The sequence below is a fragment of the Lepus europaeus genome, chromosome X (genome assembly GCF_033115175.1).
Source record: "Lepus europaeus isolate LE1 chromosome X, mLepTim1.pri, whole genome shotgun sequence".
Taxonomy (NCBI): domain Eukaryota; kingdom Metazoa; phylum Chordata; class Mammalia; order Lagomorpha; family Leporidae; genus Lepus; species Lepus europaeus.
Window position 1 is genome coordinate 104,329,005 of NC_084850.1, and position 24,493 is coordinate 104,353,497.

A 24,493-nucleotide genomic window follows, 5' to 3' on the forward strand; every position below is an offset into this window, starting at 1 on the left:
TGGTGTCTGAAGATTTTCTAGTACTAAAGATAATCTCTTGATGCAGAAAGCTAAATCAAATGTAATCTTATACACAAAGTGAAGGTGGGAAAGGCAAAGAGCGGATCTCTTACAAGAAGTCAAAAGTGATGTAACGGCTTCAAAATAGCTTCAAAAAGGTAAAACACTAACTTTTCAAAAGCATCCAGTAAAGCTAGAAGCAGAAAGGATAAGTAGTGACAAGAGTTCTGTTTTAAAAGAACAAAGAAGTCCTTTTTGAACATAGCTCTGATGAAGGGTATCAGTGGAAATGCAGTATATGAGAAAATAAACAATAACCAAGAAAAAATAACCCAAAAAAAAAAAATTAGAGGAACAAGAAACAAGTTTTAATACAAAAAAAATTTAGGTTTTATAATTACAGTATCATTGAATCTAAGACCTCCTCAAATATAAGTATCTTATTTTATGTACCATTTAGGAAAAAAATTTCCAATTAAGCTGACTACACTTGTAATTAGCACTTAAAATGATTTGAAAATTAGTGAAATAAATTATCACATTTTACTTTTTACACATAAAAGGAAAATGCAAGAGAAATTCATTAAGACAGCCTAAGTGCAGAGCACAATTCTTCTGAATCATTCTAATTCTGATAACCAAAGATATGCAGAATATAAGAAATATGAGGGGCCAGCACCATGGTAAAGCGGGTTAATGCCCTGGCCTGAAGCGCCGGCATCCCACATGGGTGCTGGCATCCCATATGGGCACTGGTTTGAGACCCGGCTGCTCTACTTCCGATCCAGCTCTCTGCTATGGCCTGGGAAAGCAGCAGAAGATGGCCCAATTCCTTGGGCCCCTGCACCTGCGTGGGAGACCTGGAAGAAGCTCCTGGCCGTTGCGGCCAATTGGGGAGTGAACCATCAGATGGAAGATCGATATCTCTCTCTCTCTCTCTGTGTAACTTTTGAATAAATAAATAAATCTTTAAAAAAAAAAAGAGAAATATGATAGCATGCTATCTATAATTCACCCTGAAATTTCCCCAGGAAGGAAAATACATATGTAAAGAGGAAAGTGTATAAAATAATTTTTGTGAGATTTGATGAAAATAAGGAAGGCCTTAAAAAATCATTAAGCAAATGGTTGACGGTTCACTGTTAAGCACAAGAAATATAGGAGGGTTGGAGATATAAGCTAAATAATACCAAAAGAAAACACTAAAGCAGAGCCAGAAAATGAGACTTTCTGTATGACAACTGAGTTGGTGTCTTTAAACCATAACAAAATTAAAACAAAATAAAAGGAATGGAGGTAAAGGGAGATCCTGCTAAATGAGACACCTAAATTCTAACATGTGGTTCTAGAATAGACTCCAAAAAGAATACATTCAAAGAATTGTTAAGTAAAATCTCTACAGATTATTTAAAATATATCCAAAACTATGTGCAAGTTATATGCAAATACTACACCATTTTACACAAGGAACTTGGGCATCTGTGGGTTTGGTATCCATGGACAGTCCTGGAACCAATCACCCACAGACAAGGAGGGATGACTACTATATATATAACAAAAGAGGAAAAACTGAAAGTAAAAATTCAGAACACCAAAAACATCAAACGCTGATGAGGATATGATACAGAGTACTCTTATTCATTGCTGGTGCAGTTACAAAATGGTACAGCTTCTTAGGAAAACAATTCGGAACTTTTTACAAAACTAGACATCTTCTTATCATTGCCAAAGAAACTGAAAATCTTTGTAAACACAAAAAACTTGTACATATGTTTATAGCGTATTTATTCACCATTGCCAAAACTTGGAAGAAACCACAAGAGCTTAAGTATGTGGATGGATACATGTGGCACATTACGGGAATGGAATGTTCAGTGCAAAAAAGAAATAAGCTACCATATAATGAAAAGATATGTAAATGCATACTATTGAGTAAAAGAAATCAATATGAAAAGACACATACTGTTTGATTCCCACTGTAATTTTTTTCTGGAAAAGCAAAACCATTGGGAATCAAAAGATCAGTGGGTTCTAGATGAGGGAAGAAGAGACGAATAGCTTGAGAACAACATAAAGGTGCATTATACATTTGATCATAACCATATACCACATCAACAGTGAATATTAAAAAAAAGCAATGGATTTCTGGTGGTCAAAGAAAAAAAGAAAAGAAAAAGTGAGGAAGGGGGTGTATGCCTCTAGCAGGAAACTGATATTTAAAATGAGATAAAACTTTAGAGATTATCATCAATGTTGAAATGTTGTTCTTTGAAATAAGTAGCAAAATTAACAACCCTTTAATTAAAGCAAGGAGAAAAGAGAAGGCAAAAATAACAGAAATAAAACTGAGGATCTAACTACAGATATGTATGACTATAGACAAATGTGGTAGATACACCATTAAAAAGCAGCAATTAACTGATAATAAATAAAATTATACTGTAACATCATCCTACAAAGAAATATATTAAATCCAGACAGTTTAACAAGTCAGTTTTACCAAATATTCAAACAACAGTTTTTGAAATGCTAAACTTTCATAAAAGAACAAAATTATCATTAATCGCAAAGGTAGGATAGACTACTTAGAAAAATCTGAAGTTATGTAGTCAAATTTTCCAAGTTAGTGAAGTTGTTTGATAAATTTAACATATAGAAGTTAGCTGCAATTCTACATAGTAGCAAAAAGAAAAAATGAAATAAAATGAACTACATGTATAATATCAATAAAAGTATAAGACATACAAAATATATTATGATTTATTACTTTATGGAAAAATCATAAAACTTTATTGATCAAAGATATTAGCCTGTAAGTTGACCAGTTTTCTTTTAAAGATTTATCTTTTATTATTTGAAAGGCAGAGTTACAGAGAGAGGAGACAGACAGACTTCTTCCATCCACTGCTTCATTCCCCAAATGGCTGTGGCTGGAAGCCAGAGCTTCCCCCAGGACTCCCCAGTGGGTGCAAGGAGCCTAAGAACTTGGGTCAATCTTCTGCTGCTTCCCCAGGCACATTATTAGCAGGGAGCTGGATCAGAAGTGGAGCAGTTGGGTCTTCAACCAGTGCCCATATGGCCATTCCACAACACAGAAACCCAGGTTTTTAAATTTTTATACTCAATTATCTTATTTATTGTGATGCAATGGATTAAGGTGCTGCCTGCAATGCCTGCATACCATGAGTCCCAGCTGCTACACTTCTGATCGAGTTGCCTGCTAATGCACCTAAGAAGGTGGTGCAAGATGGGACCCTGCCCCCCACGTGCAAGACTCAATTGGAGTTCCAGACTCCTGGCTTTGGCCTGGCTCAGCCCGACAATTGCAGCCATTTGAATACTGAAACAGTGGACTCGCTAACTTGCTCTCTCTCAGTCTGTGTCTCTTCCTCTGTGTAACTCTGCTTTTCAAATAAATAAATAAATCTACAAAAAAAGAAAAAAAAAAGGGGCAGAGAGCCACAGAGACAGAGATTATTTCCCATTCTCTGGTTCACTCCCAAATGCCCATAACCAGGGCTGGGCCAGGCTGAAATCAGAAGCTAGGAACTCAGTAATCCTGGTCTTCCACATGGGTAGCACGGACTCAACTACTTGAGCCATCACCTACTGTCTCCGAGAGTCTGCATGAGAAAAACGAATTGGGAGCTCACCCAGGACGGGAACCCAGGCATTCTTTGTTCGATAAGGCCCAAGCAACATCTTACTGCTATACCAAATGCCCACCCCAAGATAACAATTTTTTAATAAAAAGTTCTAAATCATTACAATTTCAATCAAGTCCTTGAAAGTCACTGTTTTACTTAATTACCTTTAACTCTGACTTCCAATACTATAGTATTCAACAAAAAAATGACACAAATCTGAGCCTTCAGAACTGTGCTATTACAAATTCATAAATAATCTTATCTTGCTTTCTCTTTCCCTATTTTGAAGCATTTGAAGCCCCTAAAAATTCCAGGCCCTAAAAGGGGGTTCTAAAAACTATGGCCAGCTAAATTCTTTCTTAAAACCTGGGAGCTTTGGCCACTGTGGCCATTTAGGGAGTGAACCAGCGGATGGAAGACCTCTCTCTCTCTTTACTTCTCCCTCTCTGTATAACTCTGACTTTCAAATAAATAAATCTTAAAAAAAAAAAAAAAAATTTCTGGGCCTGCACCGTGGCTTAACAGGCTAATCCTCCACCTTGCAGCGCCGGCACACCGGGTTCTAGTCCCGGTTGGGGTGCCGGATTCTATCCCGGTTGCCCCTCTTCCAGGCCAGCTCTCTGCTATGGCCCGGGAGTGCAGTGGAGGATGGCCCAAGTGCTTGGACCCTGCACCCCATGGGAGACCAGGAGAAGCACCTGGCTCCTGGCTTTGGATCAGCGAGATGCGCTGGCCGCAGCGGCCATTGGAGGGTGAACCAACGGCAAAAAGGAAGACCTTTCTCTCTGTCTCTCTCTCATACTATCCACTCTGCCTGTCCCAAAAAAAAAAAAAAAAAATCTATACAATAAAAATTTAAAACTACACAAATTAATCTTGTGGCTAATTAACATTCCATGTATTAGGTACTTCATAATGGGCTTATTATTACCTTATTATTAGAAATACTTTAAGATTTATTTATTTATTTGAGAGTTACAGAAAGAGGGAAAGAGACTAAAGAGATCTTCCATCCTCTGGTTCACTTGCCAAATAGCCACAACAGCCGGAGCTGGGCCAATCTGAAGCCAAGAGCTTCTTTCGGGTCTTCTCCCATGTGTGCAGAGGCCCAAGCACTTGAACTATCTTCCACTGCTTTCTCAGGCCATTAGCAGAGAGCTGAATCAGAAGTGGAGCAACTGAGACTGGAACTGGCGCCCTTGTTGTATTCATCAACAAATTTTACATATTTTATTTATTAAAAGTAAGAATACAGGGGGCATTCTATTTGTAGCAATGGTAAACTAACTTAATTCCCAACCTTCTCTTCTCCCCAAGTATAACTGGAAAAGCCAGAGAAAATATTGTTTCAAATCTCTTTTCAGGTATCAGACAATTAGCAGGGTATGAAGAACGTGCAGTATTACTGTACCGGAAAGAAGAAAAGGCCAAAGAAGTGAGCTCAGTATCATTAACCATTCTGTTCCACAAGCCATATGCTCATTCAAAAGCAATAAATGAAAGGCTAAGGGTGAAAATCAACAGGGATACACGTGGCAATGCAAATTTGAATAAACTTGTTGGTATACTGCTTGCTAATACACACACATATCCAATAACCCAACAATTCCACTCCAGGGCATACATACCCAAGAGAAAAGTATGTACTAAGAATTCCACAAGAATATTCACACCCACATTTTTGTAATAGCCAAAATCCATCAAAAACCAAATATCCTTCAAAAATAAAAAGAATAAATCATGGCATAATCACACAATGAAATGTAAGAATGAAAACAAACTGAAATAATCAACTTCAAGTATGAATCCAGAATTCCTAAATGAAAGAAGATAGAAATTAATTATAAATGATTAGATTTTTGTAAAGTTCAAAAATAGGCTAAACAGTAATTATATGTTTATCACAGTATTGCTTCAAATGAAGGCTAAGCAAGATAACATAGGAAAGATCCTCCTATTTAAAATAAAATAGTTTTATACAAACTCTGCTCATAGTACATAAAACAGCTAGCTAAAAGTACTCAAGAACATACTCAGGCAAATTCTAGTAGGAAGATATGGAAGGCTGAATAATGGTCCCAAAATATGTCTATATCCTAATCTCCAGACCTTAGACTATTTACATGGTCAAAGAAGATGTAAAATTGTCATATAAGTTGAGGACCCTCCAGAGAAAATTATCCTGTATCGTTCAGGTAGGGTCATAAGAGGGAGGCAAGAAAGTGAAAGGCCAAAGAAAGCAATATGAGGACAACAAAAGGGGGCACGGAGCCAGGAGCAAAAAGAATGTAGGTTGGCCTCTACAAACTCAGTTAACATAAGGAAATTTTCCCCTGAAGGAATCAGCCCTACCTATGATTTTAGTCCTATAAGATTCATTCTGGACTATGGTCTCCAAAATTTTGAGAGAATCATTCTGTGGGAAATATCCTCAGCTTTCCTCTCAAGAGATGGACTCGGTCTCAGACATGCAGAGAGCAAGACTTTTTATTATTCATCTTGCAAGATCCAGTGTCTAATGAGCAGGCACACCTGCGGCAGTTACAGCAAGCAATTTATATCCCATCACACAGGTCCTTCCTTGTGTTCTCACTGACAGTACTATGGAGTGTACAATCTTCCCCGACTTGCCTAAGTTATAAAGTTACCTTCTTTCTTCCTTCTCTGTACTTTTAATTCCTCTTGGTTTGGCTACTCCATCACACCAGGTTTGCCTAGTAAGATTTGCTACGTCTCCATATCAGCTAACAGTAATTTTTCATTCTATGTTGAAAATGGATTACCAGACATTTTCTTAGAAAATCTGTGTTGTTTTATCCACTAAATTTGTTATTATTTGTTAAAGCAGCAACAGGAAACCAATACAGATGTGGAAGCTCAGAAGAGGAAAGCAGGAAGTAGTTTTCTATTTTCACAGGTATTAATTTGGAGCCAGGCACAGCAAACATGGTGACGTTCACTGGTGGAAAAAGTGAACATTGGAAGATTTAAACCAGAAGAAAGCACAATCTGCTAAATAAAGGAAAATCTCAGAAAGGAGGAAATATACACAAGTCTGGTGATTCCTGCATGCAAGTTACAGACAGAACATCTAAGCTAAAAAAAAAAAAAAATATATATATATATATATATTACACACACACATATAAATTGCTATGTAAACAATTGGCAGAAGATACTAAGTTTGTATTTCAAGTCTAACAAAGATTATTTCCAGTTTTTTTTTTAAAAAGATATTTTTTATTGGCCAGCGCCAAGGCTCAATAGGCTAATCCTCCTCCTGCAGCGCCGGCAACCCGGGTTCTAGTCTCGGTTGGGGCGCTGGATTCTGTCCCGGTTGCTCCTCTTCCAGTCAAGCTCTCTGCTGTGGCCCAGGAAGGCAGTGGAGGATGGCCCAAGTGCTTGGGCCCTGCACCCGCATGGGAGACCAGGAGGAAGCACCTGGCTCCTGGATTCGGATCGGTGCAGCGCACCGGCCGTAGCGGCCATTTGGGGGGTGAACCAACGGGAAAAGGAAGATCTCTCTCTCCCTAAATCTGTCCCCAAAAAAAAAAAAAAAGATTTTTTTATTAATTTGAAAGAGTTACAGAGAGAGGTAGAGACAGAGAGAGAGGTCTTCCATCCACTGGTTCACTACCCAGATGGTCGCCACGGGGCACCCAGGACTGCAACCAACGCCCATATGGGATGCCAGTGCTGCAGGCTGGGGCTTTAACCCACTGCGCCACAGCGCCAGCCCCTCAGACATTTTTTTAAAAAGATACATTATGTATGTATACAATGTTGTTATTTGAGAGGTGGCAGGATCTGGGGAGAAGTGTCTTCCATCTGCTGATTCATTCTCTACGTGGCTGCAATGACTGATGGTGGGCCAGGCTGAAGCCAGGAATAGCCCAGAACTCCAACCAGGTCTCCCACTTGAGTGACAAGAGCCCAGTACTTGGGCCATTTTCTACTGCTTTTCCCAGGTGCTTTAGCAGGGAGCTGGAGTGAAAGTTAGCAGCTACTACTTGAACCAGTGATCCTGTAAGGGATGCTGGTGTTAACAAGCTGTCGCTTAACCCACTGTGCCACAACACTGGCCCCTCAAATAAGTATTTATTCATTCTGTTTTTCATCTGGAGCTCCAATTAGATTTAAGTTAGAAATTTTGTTTTGATACCACAGGTCCCTGGGAGTACTTTTTCTTTCTCTCTGTGGTCCTAACATGGGATAATTTTATTTCTATTTCGAAATTTATTTCTTCCCCCTTTATTATCTTGATTTAATCTAGCTCATTGAATTTTATTTCACATTTTACTGTTTTAGAGTTTCCTTTGGCTTCTTTAATTCTCTGTTGAGATTTCCTATCTTTTCATTATTTATGATCATATTTTAATTTGTTGGAATAGTTACAGCAAGCACTGTAAAATAGTCTTCTGCCATTTCTAGTGTCTTTATTATTTTGAATTTGGTCTCTTGGTTTTCTTCTTGTCTTGGGAAGGAGAATTCTATTTTCCTTATTCCTCATATGTTGGGGAATTTTATGTCAGATGCTGGACATTGAAAATGGTGCTAATTTTTGATTGGGTTATTTTCTTGTAGTATATGATTTTCTCTTTTACTAAGGAAGTAATCTTGGGCCAGTGCTGTGGCACAGCGGATTAAAGCCCTGGTCTAAAGCACCGGCATCCCATATGGGCACCAGTTCTAGTCCCAGCTGTTCCTCTTCCGATCCAGCTCTCTGCTGTGGCCTGGCAAAGCAGAAGATGGCCCAGGTCCTTGGGCCCCTGTACCTACATGGGAGACCCAGAAGAAGCTCCTGGCTCCTGGCTTTGGATCAGCTCAGCTCTGGCTATTGCAGTCATTTGGGGAGTGAACCAGGGGATGGAAGACCTCTCTCTCTCTCTGGCTCAAACTCTCTCTGTAACTCTTTCAAATAAATAAATATTTTAAAAAAAATTTTTTTTAAAAGATAATGCAAAAAAATCTCAATGTAGATTCAAGATGCTCAATTTACACCATGACCAAACTACTGGAAACCAAAGATGAAAATTATATCTTAAAAGAAGCTATACAATAAATTACATAGAGAGCCAACAGTGGTTCAATTAAGAGCTAATTTCTCATCAGAAAATATGAAAGCAAAAAGAAAACAGAATCTCACTTAAAAAAGAAAAAAGCTCAGAACCCTCTATCCAACATAAATATAAGTGTCCTTCAACAATGGTGTCAAAAATATTTCCAGGTAAAAAGTAAGAAAATTCAAGCTCATTTATACCAAGCCTTTACTACATTTACTTTGGCCTAAAAGAAAATAACACTACATGGACACATTAATAAAAGTAATGAAGAGCATCAGAAATAGTAACATCTGGGTAAATGCAAACAAGTACTATTACTTTGTAATAAAAAGACCTGTTCAAAGCAAAATAGCATAATCTCATAGAGTTAATAATGTAGATGTAATTACACAATAAAAACTATCACAAAAAAGGATATGGGCGGGTAAGATATGAACAACTGTAAACTTCTCCATTTTATGTGAACTTCTACAATGCTTACTGTGAGTAGACAGTGAAAAATGAAGGGATATTTTTATACCATAATCCCACTAAACAAATAATGACAAGGACAACGGATAAAGCTAATAGGAAAAGTAAAATTCTAAATTATACTGAATTATCAAGAGGGTAGGAAAGAGTAGGCAGAGACAAAAACCCAACCACATCAACAGTTACATTAACTTTCCAAAAGTCTTAAGTAAAAAGTGCAGCCCCATACATGTTAAGACAGCAACAGGTCTCTATTACCATAGAGAGTAAGCCTGAAAATGACTGTATTCATACCAGATAAAATACATATAGATAAAACAAATTACAAGAGGTAAAGAAAATTAGGAGGCTTCAAAAAGTTCACGGAACAAAATTAAAAGATGAATACCAGAGGGGTGAGAATGTGGGTGGGAGGGCAGGTACAGTGGGAAGTGTCACTATATTCCTAAATTTGTATTTATGAAATGCATGAAATTTGTATTCCTTAAATAAAAGGTTTCTCAGGGGAAAAAATGAATATCAGTATTTTACAATGCTAAAGGGTTGATTCATTAGACAGATACAACCATCATATATGTGAATCTGAGCTTCAAAATATATTAACATGATTAATCATGAAACGACAAAATTACAAGGCAGACAATTCCACAATCTTAAGAGGGTAACTCACAGTAATGATACCCATCCCCCCACCAAAATCAACAAAAAAAAAATTTAAAGCACTATGGGGCGGGGAGGGGGGAGGGATGGCGCCTGTCGGTGCAGTAGGTTAATCTTCCGCCTGCAGTGCCAGCATCCCATATGGGCACCAGTTCAGCTCCTGATTGCTCCACTTCCGATCCCGCTCTCTGCTATGGCCAGGGAAAGCAGTAGAGGACAGCCCAATGCCTTGGGCCCCTGCACCGTGTGGGAAACCTGGAGGAGGCTCCTGGCTTCAGATCTGCACAGCTCTGGCCACTGCAGCCAGTTGGGGAGTGAACCAGCACGTGAAGACCTCTCTCTCTCTCTTTCTTCTCTCTCTCTCTTTCTCCTCTCTCTCCTCTCTGTGTAACTCTTTCAAATAAATAAATATCTTTAAAACCCAAATATTTTGAAATTACACAACATACATCTAAATAACCCATGGGTCAAAAGAAATCACAGGTGAAAGTAGAAAACATTTTGAAACAAATAATGAAAATAGAAAATTTGCAGAATATAGCTAAAGCAATACTAAGAAATGTGTAACTTCAAATGTTTATATTAGGTGAAAAAAGATTTTAAAAATCAACAGGCTTTCACATCTTAGGCAATTAGAAAAGAAAATTAAAAACAAAGTAAACATGTAAATGGTAATCAGGAATTAACGAAACATAAATAAAAAAATTTAATGGAACAAAAATTGACTTTTTACAAAGATCAGTAAAACTGATAAACCTCTAGCAAGACAGGTAAAAAACAAAGAGGGAAGACAAAATTACCATTATCAGGAAAGAGGAGACATGCCATTAGAAATTCTACAGTTACTTTTTAAAAAGCATTATAATAGAAAAAAAAAAAAAACTCTAAAAATCACAATTAGACAAACTATTTGACCCATAAAGTTATCAGAACTGACTCAAAGAGTAATAAAATTTGTATAGCCCTGTATCTATTAAAGGAATTCAATGTATAAGAAAAAAAATTCTCCACTCAGAAAACTCTAGGCTGATATGACTTTGCTGCTAAATTCTATCCAATATTTAAGGAAGAAACAATACCAATCCTATACACAATATTTAAGGAAATAAAAGGGAACAATTCCCAACACATTTTATGAGCCCAAAATTAACCAGACATAAAAATCAGGTAAGCCGTAAGAAAAAAGTAACACCGCTTAGGAACAGGGAGGCAAAATCATTAACAAAATATTACAAAATAAAAGTTAGCAACATACAAAAAGGGTAAGCCATCTGACTGAGTAGGGTTTATCTAAGGAACATTTGAAAGAAACACCAAGCAATAGGGACTTACAATGTGGCCCAGCAGGTTATACCAGTGCCTGAAGCACAGGCAGGCATCCCACTTCTGATTCGGCTCCCTGCTTATGAGCCTGGAAAAGCAGGGGAAGATGGCCTCTGCCACCCATGTGGGAGACCCAGATGGCTCCTGGATTTGGCCTGGCCCAGGCCACTGCAGCCATTTGGGGAGTGAACAAGCAGATGGAAGATCAATCAATCCAGCAATTTCTCTGTAACTTTCAAATAAATAAACCTTAAAAAAAAAAAAATCAAGCAAAACCATTCACCATTTAATACACTTGAAAAGAAAATCCAGGGGTGGGTATGAGGTGCAGTAATTAAGATGGCCTCTTGGAACACCCACAACCTGTGTCAGAGTGCCTGGGTTCCAGTCCTGGCTGTGCTTTCCATTTCAGCTTCCTGCTGATGCACCCCCTGGGAGGCAGCAGGTGATGTCTTAAATACTTGGGTTGCTGGCACCCATATAGGAGACCAAGACTGAGTTCCAGGCTCCTGGATTCAGCCTGGCACGGGCCTAGCTGCTGCAGGCATTTGGGGAGTGAACAAGTAGATGGAAAAATCGGTCTAGGTCTCTGTCTTTCAAACAAAAAGAAAGAAAAATGCATAGGATCTCAATAGATGAATAATAATATATCAAATGTCTATACATGTTTATGATATGTGATTTGATCTTTGTAGCCTTTTCCCAGACAAACAGTTCCTAGACACCAGCAATCTCCAGCAATTTTAATAACGTGAAACTTGTGGCTGACAATAGCAAGTAGCTTGAAAAATGGAGGTTGGTCATGGAAAGACCAAGATATAATTAAAGGGTTGGGACTTTTCAGCTTTACTTCCCTGTCACCCACCTTCCAGGAAGGGGAGAAGGGGCTGAAAATTATTCTGATTGCTAATGACCAAAGATTTAATCACTCAAGTCTGCTTAATGGAGCTTCCATAAAATCCCCAAAAAGACTGGATTCAGGAAATTTCCATATAACTGAACAAGTGGAGGTTTCTAGAGAGTAGCACACCCAGAGAGGCAAGGAGGCTCCATGACCCTTCCCACAAGCTTTGCCCTGTGTGTATCTTCCATGTGCTGTGCATCTGTATCCTCTGTATTATTCTTTAGAATAAATTGTTAAAAGTAAGTAAAGTGTTTCCCTGAGCCACTCCAGCAAATTAAATGAACCCCAAGGGGTTATGGTAACCCTGATTTACAGCTCAATGGACATAAGTTCCAGAGACTGGGACTGGACAGACATCTGAAGTAAGGACTCAGCTTGTGGAACCGAGCCCTCAACTTCTGAGACCTATCATTACCTGGAGATAGATGGTATCTGAACCTATTTGGAGGATATCCAGTTGGTACCTGCTGCAAAATTGCTTGCTTATTACTACCTGGCTTGGTGCGTGGGGAAAGCACCCACACATTTGGTCACAGAAACATTTTGTGTTAGGAAAGCATAGGAGAAACTTAGTTTGTTTTTTCCTCTGATCATTCCTGATAAAACCTTGAAGACCAACGTGAATAACGAAAGAGAATTTCTTCAATGTATAAACATGCTACAGCTAATATTGTATTCAACAGTGAAAATGCAATGTTCTTTTCCCCAAAAAGAAGGGACAAGAGAAAAATGCCCCTTTTGTCAAAATTGTATGGAAGGCCTTTGTCAGTCCAACAAGAAGATTAAAGAGCTTCCACACATTAGAAAAGACAAAGTAATATTGTCTTTCTTTGGCCGGCGCCGTGGCTTAACAGGCTAATCCTCCACCTTGCGGCGCCGGCACACCGGGTTCTAGTCTCAGTCGGGGCACCGGATTCTATCCCAGTTGTCCCTCTTCCAGGCCAGCTCTCTGCTATGGCCCGGGAAGGCAGTGGAGGATGGCCCAAGTCCTTGGGCCCTGCACCCGCATGGGAGACCAGGAAAAAGCACCTGGCTCCTGGCTTCGGATCAGCGCGATGCACCGGCCGCAGCGGCCATTGGAGGGTGAACCAGCGGCAAAAAGGAAGACCTTTCTCTCTCTCTCTCTCTCTCACTATCCACTCTGCCTGTCAAAAAAATTAAAAATTAAAAATTAAAAAAAAAAAATTGTCTTTCTTTGTAGAAAGCACGGGAATATACAAAGAAAATCATAAGAGCTCTAGAGCAAAATTAACAGATGTAATTAAGTAAGACTACAGGATATTAGGTGAGTATGCAATAATCATGTTCCCATGTAATAGCAAAAAACAATTATTTCATAATCACCACAACAATAGCATCAGAAAATAAAATAGTAAGAGCAGGCATTTTGCTTACTAATTAGGGTGTTGGTTTAAGACAGCTGTTCATTTATCAGTAGTATTTGAGTTCAAGTCTTAGCTCTGCTCCTCATTCCAGCTTCTTGCTAATGTGGACCCTGGGAGGAAGCAGGTGATAGCTCAAATAATTCGGTCCTTGCCACCATGTGGGAGATCTGGACTGAGATCCTAGCTCCTGCCCTTTGGCTTGACTGTGCTCCAGCTTCTAGCAAGCAAATCAGTGAATGGGAACGTTTCTTTCTCTCTGCCTCTCAAATAAAAACTAAGTGAGTGAGACAATAGCAATAAACAATGGAAAATGTATGGATGAAAGCTATGAAATAATGCTGTAGAATCTCAAGGAAGATCTAAACACATGGTAAAACATGCCATTCTCCCCCAAATTAGTGTATGCATACGATGCAGCCCCAATAAAAAACTATCATAAGAAACTGGCAAACCACTTCTAATCTTTATACATAAAAGTAATGGACCTAGAAAACCAAAAAAATTTTGAAATGAATACAGGGAATTTATACTGCTTGATTTCAAGCAAAACCATGTGGTACTGGCTTTAAAACAGACATATAGTTCACTAGAACATAACAGAGAATCTAGAAATTGACACAGAATTAAATAGTTAGTTGATTTCTTTCAAATAGAAAACAGTACGATTATGGATTGAAATTTGAAAGTATAGTCTTTTCAATAAATGATACTTGAAGAAATGGGTAGCTATTCAGAAAAAACAAATGAGCACTACTGCTATATCACATCACAAATAACTAGAAAAGTATTGTAGAACAAAATCTAAGAAATATAGCCCTAGAACTTCTAGAGAAAAATTAGAAGATTTATGATGAGAACCAAAGAGAAAAAACTGATTTAATGGATTTCAAGGAAATGGTGAACATTCCTTCCTCAAAAAGACATAAGAAAATTAAGACAAACAATAGACTGTAAGAATTTCTAAAACTTCACATAACAAAAGGCTTTATCAAGAATATATAAAAACTCAATCAGGAAGACAAAGTTTTAAATTGACAGAAACAGGAGAAACAAGTAATTAACAAAAAATTGTCAATCAATGGCAGATAGAAGATGGCCAAATCATTAATCACTGGGGAAAAGCAAATAGAGTCAAAATAACAAACCAATAACAACTGACTAGATCAGTTAAAGTTAAAAGTACTGAAAATTATCAAGTGCCAGCAAGGATGTAGAACATTTTTTTAATCTACAGAAAAAAAACTTTATTGTGTAAATATTGATTCTTTTTTTTAGAAAACTTTTATTTAATAAATTTTGAAAGTACAACTTTTGGATTTATAGAGGTTTTTCCCTCCATAACCACCTTTCCACCCACAAACTATCCCATCTCCTACTCCCTCTCCCATCCCATTCTTCATTAAGATTCATTTTTAATTATCTTCATATACAGAAGATCAACTTAGTATATACTAAGATTTCAACAGTTTGCACCCACATAGACACACAAAGTATAAAGTACTGTTTGAAGACTATTTTTAAGGATGTAGAACATTTAAAAATCATATTTATTACCTATCTGAATACTAAATCGAAATAATACTACCACTTTAAAAAAAAAAAAAAGTTAAACCTACCACTGCAATGTGGCCCAGAATGCCTAAATCCTAAATGTATGTATGCATTTATGTGTATGTATATATATATATGTGCGTGTATATATATATATATATGTGTGTAGATATATATATATACACATAAATGGGGAGAGAAATAAAATCCATGCTCACATGGAGACAAATAATGTTCATACAGTAATTTATTCATAATAACCAAAACCTGTGAAAAACCTAAATGTCTATCAACTGATAAATGGAAAAATTAACTGTAGCCTATCCATTCTATGAGATACTAAGACTAAAGGAATACAATATTGATAAACTTAACACAGAAAAATCTCAAAAACAGAATGTCAAATGAAAAGACATCAAAAATAAAGGATGGCAAAACTAGAGAAACAGAAAATAGTTGCCTGGGACCAGGGATCAAGACTGGGAATCAGTGGCAATGGGGCACAGGGAATACTTTCTAAGTGATGGAAATATTACATATCATAATTGTGGTAATGGCTATACAAGTCTATATAAATTGCTGAAACTCAATAAACTGTATGCTTTTAAAATAATGGAAATTATACCTCAGCAAAGCTAGAGAGGGTTAAAAAACTACCAGAGAGTTGTGTGGAGCTAGACAAGGTAATTTATTTGGAAAAACAAGCAACCAAGGACAACCAGAAAACCCTAAAAACAAAAACAACAGGGAAAGAGTGTCCTTGCATTACCATACATGAAAACAGTATAAAGCTTCTCTAAATAAAACTATGGTATTAATTCACAGACAAATTAGACCAGAATATCCATAAAGGCAAAAGTGCTTATGAATATTTAGTAACATCTCTTATCAATGGAGGGAAAAGATTAATTTTTAAATATACATATACACCTATACTGTTGGGATAATGAGCTATAGGGAAAAAGAGAAACTTAAGTTTTTCACACTGTGATTCCAGGATGAAACCAGAATGGATACGAAATTTAAATGTAAACAAACAGAAAAAACTGCTCATCTACTAGAAGAAAATATGGGTGAATTTCTCCAAACAAAAAAACAGAAAGGGGCTGGTGCTGTGGCTAATTGGGCTAGGCCTCCGCCTTCAGCACTTCTGATGGAGCTAACCGGTATGGCCTGGGAAAGTAGCAGAAGATGCCCCCAGTGCTTTGGCCCCTGCACCTGCATGGGAGAAACAGAAGAAGCTCCTGGTTTAGGGTAGGCCCAGCTCCAGCTGTTGTGGCCATTTGGGGAATGAAACAGCAGATGAAAGACCTCTCTCTGTTTCTCCATCTCTCTGTAACTCTACCTCTCAAATAAATAAAAATCTTAAAAAAAGAAAAAACTGTTCATCTACTAGAAGAAAATATGGGTGAATTTCTCTAATACCTGAAAGTGAGGGAAAAAAATAGTCCTATGTTTCTGATGAATTTAGATACAAAGAACAACAAATATACAGAAGTAAAACAATAAATTACAAACTAGGTAACAATATTTGCAACTTTCATCACAGATAAAAGAAAAATATATCTAATGCATAAGGTATGGCTACATAAAGTAACAACAACAAATGCCCTAATAGAAATGGCCTAATAGAAAAATAGGAAAGAGACATGAACAGATATTTCAAAGAAATGAACTTTAAGTTTTAAAAAGCTCAACTTCATTAACAAGAAAAAGTACCTACAAGTTAAAATTACACTAAGACACTACTTCTCACCTGTCATACTGGCAGATTCTGCTGATACAAACTTTCTTGGTTAAGACCAAGAAGAAATAAGCATTCTCACATGCTGCTGAAGGAAGTACAAAAAAGTTCAAACCAAAGGTTTATAATAAATAATATTTGAACCGCACTTTTAGAGGAACCCACAACAAAGAATCACTAACAAAAATATGAACACTTATATGCACTATTCATTTACTACAGCACTGTCTGTCAAAACAAAACTCAGACACAGCTTATTAAATAAACCATGGATTACATCTCAATGACCTTGAGTTAGGCAAAGATTTGCAAGGTGCAATATCAAAAATACAGGGGATAAAAGAAAGTTGATAAATTAGACTTCATCAAAATTAAAAACTTCTGTCTTTCAAAACCTATTATCTTTTCACAGACTTTAGCAAAACGTATACAAATTATGTACATGATAAAGGACTGCAGCCAGAATACATAAAAAACTCATCCCAACTGAAAAAAGAGGCAAAGATTTTGAATAGCCATTTCACTAAATAAGGTCTATAAATACCTAATATGTTCGTGAAAAGATGCTTAACATCATTAAGTCATTAGAGAGACTAAAAAACATAAGATGCAACTCTACATGTGTTGATGAGGAAATGGAGAAACTGAAACCCTCACACATTGCTGGAGGAGAGGACAGGCTATAAAATGCTACAGCCACGTTGAAAACAAAACAAAACAAAACAAAAACCATTTTGAAATAACCCAACAATTCCATTCCTGGATCTGTCCCAAGAGCAGTGAAAACACTATATCCATACAAAACTTCGTACATAAATGTGCACTGCACTACCATGTACAACAGTCAAAAACTGGAAACAACCAAATGCCCATCAACTGATGAATGAATGAATGAGATATCCACACAATGGGATATTATTAGGAAATAGGAATAAAATATTCATGCAATATGGGTGAACCTTGAAAGCATATACTAAGTGAAAGAAGCCAGTCACAAAAGATCATATATTGTATACTATTTATATGAAATATCCAGAAAGATAAACATAGAGAGATATAAAGTATCATTTAGTGGCTATCAGAGTCTAGGGGTGGGAACAAAATTTCCTTGTAGGAAGATGGACATGACCTAAATAAGACTATGGTGTTGACTGCCATTCTGAAAATCTGCTAAAAGTCACTGATTTGTACAGTTAAAACAACTGAATTTTATAGTGTATAAATTATACTTCAATAAAACTGGAGAAGATATTTTTCAAGACATTTAAGAATAATAATAATAATTAATAAAATATTCCTAAAACTTCTACACAGCCTGCGAGAACCTCTGGTCAGGCTGAGGGTTGCAAGGTTTTCCTAGGCAATGCCAGACTACAAAGACTGGGATTAGCACTTACTAATAAAGCTTCAATAATTCAAAAAGAAAGATAAGCTAGGCAATAAAAAATGAAATCTTTTTAAAGATTATTTACTTGAAATGCACAGTGACGCAGAAAGAGAGGCACTGGTTCACTCCTCAAATGACCACAACAAATAAGGCTGGGACAGGCCAAAGCCAGAAGCCACGAACTCCATCCAATGAGTGCCAGGAGCCCAAGTACTTGATTCATCCTCCCTTGCTTTCCCAGGCACATTAGCAAGTTGCCAGATTGGAAGCACAGCAGTCAGAATTTGAACTAGCATTCTGATATGGGATGCAGGTCTCACAAGCAGCAGCTTAACTCACTGCACCACTCCAGCCCCCATAAGAAATTTAAGACAAGATACCAATTTAAGACAAGAAAACCAAGGAATCATTTTGTTGGTTGCTTGGTTTTGCTTGATTTCAACTTACTCAACGAAGGATCAACTTTCTCCAATAAAATGCCAGAAGAATCTAATTTTTTCAATAAAATACGAGGTGTTCATACATGACAGCACAAGAAAAATCTACTCATTTTTTCCTTTTGAATCCCTTTCCCTAGACGTAATATTTTTAAGTAATTAACAAACAAAGCAAGAGTTTAATTCAGCTTGAGTATAACTGGCAATACTATGACCAAAAAACAAATCAGAAATAGGCATGTAAATGTGCACTAACCTTCCAGTAGTCAGACTGTAAACTGTAGTACCTCTGGTATGCAGATAATGCTGAAAGAGGGAAAACAATTATGAGTCACAAATAAGTCTCATTTAAAATATCAATAATACAAGTTTTAAGAATCATTACCAAGGTACCTACCATATCCACCTCCAGTAGATTATTTCAAGATCAAACAATTTAAATATGGGGCTTCCTTACACAGGAGGTTCAAGGACATAAAACCACAATTAAACTTGAACGGAATCTAGACAAACCTCCTGGATCAACTGGACCTTCCTTAGGGACCAAACTGATACAGGATTATGATTTACCCAAACTACTCTAGAATATGATAGATTATTTGTTCTAAAAAGTGATTTCACTTCCAAGGATGACTAAGAACTCAATCCCTCAAGGAACAAAGGAATGTTTTCAGTCGTGATGCTCCTGTCATACAATGGACAAAACACACACACACACACACAATTACCTTACTCCAATTCAATTCCAAAATAAGGTCACCCATAATTCTAAATCTGTATCAAAGCATAGAGCATTCCAAAAAAGTAGTTCCTAGGAATCTAAAAGTCCAGTGACACACAGACACACAGACACACACACACACACATATATATAAAAGGTATACTAAAAGCAACTTAAGTACATTAGAATTGGTAGAGAAAATGCTTATAAAAAATGATGAACAAACCCCATCTTATACCAATTAAATCACAATCTCCGGTTTGGGGGAGGGGGCGGTGGAACAGCTCTGCAAGAATGCTAAGCATTTACATGTTTAGAAGATCCCTGTTGATCATACAAGTATGGCTAGGACTGAGCAACACCCTTAAAACAAAGAGAATAAAAGAGAAACAAGATTTTTAAAAAAACAGCAGCAGCTTAGATATTCTAATATGCTGGGGATTTTTTAAAATGAAACAATTTATTAACTACAGACATTTGTATAACAGAAGCAAACTGCAAACATTACCTATCTGAAATGCTTTCAAAAAATTAAACTGGCAAAGACAACAAAGAAAAAGTTTAAAGTAATGAAAAGAAATTGCTCTCTCAGATACTGACATTTTCAAGTTATAAGAATTGGAATGAGGCCAGCACCGTGGCTTAACAGGCTAATCCTCCGCCTTGCGGCGCCAGCATACCGGGTTCTAGTCCCAGTTGGAGCGCCGGATTCTATCCCGGTTGCCCCTCTTCCAGGCCAGCTCTCTGCTATGGCCCAGGAAGGCAGTGGAGTGCTTGGGCCCTGCACCCACATGGGAGACCAGGAGAAGCTCCTGGCTCCTGGCTCCGGATCAGCGCGATGCGCCGGCCGCAGCGGCCATTGGAGGGTGAACCAGCGGCAAAAAGGAAGACCTTTCTCTCTGTCTCTCTCTCTCACTCTCCACTCTGCCTGTCAAAAAAAAAAAAAAGAGATATAAGAATTGGAATGAAACAGAACAAAACTGAAAACCCAAAATAAGACCTTATGGTAAGAATTAGTGTAGGATATAGGTGGCTTTTCCCACCAGTGGAAAATTAATACAGTAACCAGAACCCACTTACACAAGTAGCTCATGAAGAATGCATATTATGAAAAATAATGCACAGACTTAAAAAACTGTTTGCACCAAAATAAAGGTATACTTTATTTTCCATGAACATTCTGAAGTACTTACATGAGCAGTGCAATCTGCTTAACTCATGTAATTTATTAAAATAACTGAAAGAATAAATTTAAGAGTTAAATATATAGCCAGCATTAAAAAAAAGTTCAACATCACTAGCCAACAGGGAAATGCAAATCAAAGCCACAATGAGATATTACCTCACCCCCATCAGAATGGCTAAAATCCAAAACACAGAAAATAATAAATGCTGGTGAAGATGTAGAGAAAAGAGGGACAATTACATAATGTTGGTAGGAATATAAACTCCTGCAGCCACTGTGGAAAATAGTATGGAGATTTCTTAAAAAATTAGAAACAGACTTTCCAGATAATCCAATAATTCTATTGCTGGGTATATACCCAAAAGGCATGAACAACATTGTATCAAAGAGATACCTGCATGACCATGTTTATAGCAGCACTGTTCACAATAGCCAAAATATGAAAACAGTCAAGGTGTGCATCATCAGATGAATGGATAAACAAAATGTGGTATATGTATGTAATGGAATATTATTCAGCTATAAAAAGAATGAAATTCTCCCATATGGATCAAAATGGATGTAGCTGAAGGACATCAGGTTGAGTGAAATAAGCCAGACACAGAAAGACAAATACCATATGTTCTCCTTTATATGTGGAAGCTAAAATTAGAATGAATGAATGAATGAATATCAGTACTGCTTCAAATATAGTTTTATCAAACTATAACCAAAGGTTAAGATTGATATACTACTATAATTAAGATTTGTGATTTTTTTTCAAATTTACTGTACTTGAGTGAAAAGGATACCTTTTCAACCCAAGATGGCAGCCATGCTCCAAATTCAAACTTGCAGAGACCTGTCATTAAAATTCTGCTGCCTGGGGCCGACCTTGTGGCATAGTGGGTAAAGCCTTCCCGGCTGCTCTACTGCAGATCCAGCTCCCTGCTAATGGCCTGGGAAAAGCAGTGGAAGATGGCCCAAGTACCTGGGACCCTGCCACCCGTGTGGGAAACCAGGAAGAAGCTCTTGGTTTCTGGCTTCAACCTGACCCAGCGCTGGTCATTGGGGCCATCTGGGGAGTAAATCATCAGATGGAAGACAACTCTGTCTCTCCAAGTCTGACTTACAAAATAAATAAATCAATCCTTTAAAAAAATAAATAAATAAAATCCTGCTGCCCTTATAATCTCTTCTTAACTAGATAACTGAATATCTAGATAAGCCAGGCTCAGATTTTTATCTAGGCTTAGGAGGTTCCTATTCTCCTTTCTATATTCTACAAAATCCCATAGAAACGCTAAGTGATCTGCCTCACATCTACTTCTGAGTTGTTCACTCTCTGATCATTTTTCTGACAGATTTTTGTTACCCTGTCCATATTAGTCTTAGATGTCCTAACAATATGTATTAAGTTTCCCAAGATCCACACCAACCCTAGTCCACTGCCTTCACACAGGAAGTACTTGCAAATTGTGCTAAATTATGACCCAGAGTCCTGAGAGCCTCTTCTAATAGTTACATCATGGCCCTTTCCTTACATTCTTCATATTTGTACTTGCTGCTTACTCTTTAAAATCTAAGTATCTTTCTTGCTGAGGTATAGTTTTATTAGCAGCTTGAGAAAAGAAAGCAAAGAAGGAAAGAAAGAAAAGCAAACTAGTATTAAACATCTCAGTCAGACATGGAATTACAAGTATGGAGGAAAAGAAGAAAGATTTAACTGGAGAAAACACAGGCCAAGAGTGTCAGTACCACTCCATTTCTTAACCTGAATGGTAATTAGAGTGGGTGTCAATTTTCAAAGTCTTTCAACGATAGATACTTTTTAGATACTTTTTAGATACTCTCCTTATACATAATAAACTGTTCAATGTTAAGGGAGAAAAGCATTACGGCTTAGAAATCCAAAAAAAAAAAAAAAATTTACAACATGCTACACGTTAGCATTCACTAGCAGCTAGCAGCCAAGCTGCTTCTTCAACAAGACAGTAAACAAAGTATCTCCTGATTGTACAAGAGACAGTGAATAACAGGAATGGAAACTGACATTCTTCAATAGTCCATGTATGCTACTTTCGCATATATATGTGTGTGTGTGTGTGTGTGTGTATGTGTGTGTGTGAATTCATAGAGTATTTTCTGAATATGTTCAGAAAGAGAAACATTACTAAAAGTGTCGTCACTTATCTGAACTAACTTCTACACTGGAATCATGTTCATCTTTTTTGCATAAAGATGATACCAATCAACTTATCAATTGGAACATTAGACAGTGAGTAATTTTTCAAGTTATGGCAAAGACTTGGTTTTAAGCCATCCCTCATTTCCTAGTTGTTTTTTTTTTTTTTTTCACATGAGTGCAGATAGCTCATGAAGTTCATTAATTAACGGTCTTCTAAAAACAAAGCAAGCTGAATTATGAAATTAGCTGTGAAAGAATAAACAAGAGTTTGTGTAGTAAATGGCACAACTGACATTCTAGCACGCATCTCCAGTGCCATTCCCAAACATAATCATTGATTTGAGAGGGTATCAGTTCCTGGTTATTGTTTTGGTTCAGGAATGGGCATATGAGCTCAAGTGGCACCATACCATTAATTTGTAGATGACAGTCTCAGAAAAGATTCTCTCTACACTGCCGAATGTAAACAAGGAAGTATGTATCATCAATTGCAAAACTCAAGGGGATTATTGTAGGATGAAGCCCACAGAAGACAGCAGGGGAAACAAAATACCCAGATCCCTCTAGACTTAAAAGTATGCCTACAGGGGGGCTGGCGCTGTGGTGTAGCAGGTAAAGCTGCCGCCTTCAGTGCTGGCATCCATATAGGCACCAGTTCAAGTCCCGGCTGCTCCACTTCCTATCCAGCACTCTGCTGTGGCCTGGGAAAGCAGTAGAAGATGGCCAAGTGCTTGGGCCCCTGCACCTGCGTGGGAGGCCTGGAAGAAGCTCCTGGCTCCGAATCAGCGTAGCTCTGGCTGTTGCGGCCAATTGGGGAGTGAACCAGCGGGTGGAAGACCTCTCTTTCTCTGCCTCTCCTTCTCTCTCTGTGTAACTCTTTCAAATAAATAAAAAAAGTATGCCTAGAGGCTAGTGGTGCAGCACAGCTTGTGACATTGGCAACAGAGTACTGGTTGGAACAGTGACTGCTTCACTTCTGATGCTCTGCTTCTGGTTTCTGCTAATGTGCCTGGGAAGGCAGAGGATGATGGCCTAAGCACTTGGGTCCTTGCCAACCACATGGAGACTGAGATGGATTATCTGGCTCCTAGCTTTGCCCAGGCCCAGCCCTGGCTGTTGTGGCCATTTTAGGAGTGAACCAGCAGAACAAAGACAGATGGATCTCTATCTCTCTAAGTCTCTCCCTCCCTCTCTGGCACTCTACCTTTTAAATAAATAAATCTCTTTTTTATAAAAAGATTTATTTCTTCTACCTGAGAGAAGGAGAGGCACCCAGGTCTCCCACCTGCACCTACGTGGGATGTCAGTGTCTCAGGCAGCAGCTTAACCTACTGCATCACAGCACTGGCCCCAATCTTTAAAAAAAAAAAAAAAAAGATTTGAACTTCCAATTATGTGAGGTAACAAGTCTCCCTATTGTTTAAGCTAGAATCAATTTTTATATGTGCCTAAAGACATCGTTTTTACCCTGCTGGTGCTGTGGTATAGTAGGTAAAGTGGCACTGTAATCCCATGTGGGCACTGGTTTGAGATCCAGCTGCTCCACTTACAACTCAGCTCCCTATAAATGCACCTGGGAATCAAATGGAAGATGGCCCATGTCCCTGGGTCACTGCACTCATATGGGAGACCCAAAAGAATCTCCTGGCTTCAGATTGGCCCAGCCCTGGGCCATTGTGGCCATGTGGGGAGTGAATCAGCAGAATGGAAGACCTCTCTCTCTCTCTCTCTCTGTAACTCTGCCTTTCAAGTAAATAAAATAAATCTTTTAAAAAATAACAGAAGCCCACCCTGACAGTTTTGTGCAGTCACCATGGAGACTGCTCTTTTAATGTTATAGAACCTCA

At 37.8% G+C, this 24,493-nt stretch overlaps 1 protein-coding gene across 8 annotated transcripts in view; it reads right to left on the reverse strand.

Annotated features, from left to right (window-relative positions):
- The window catches only part of KDM6A (lysine demethylase 6A), a 185,749-nt gene that overhangs the window by 98,941 nt on the left and 62,315 nt on the right, over positions 1-24,493 (reverse strand). For all 8 annotated transcript variants that reach the window (XM_062184060.1, XM_062184058.1, XM_062184056.1 and 5 more), the window contains exon 4: positions 18,829-18,878. In XM_062184060.1, coding sequence (XP_062040044.1) covers positions 18,829-18,878 — 50 coding nt within the window. The remainder of the gene's footprint in view (positions 1-18,828; positions 18,879-24,493) is intronic.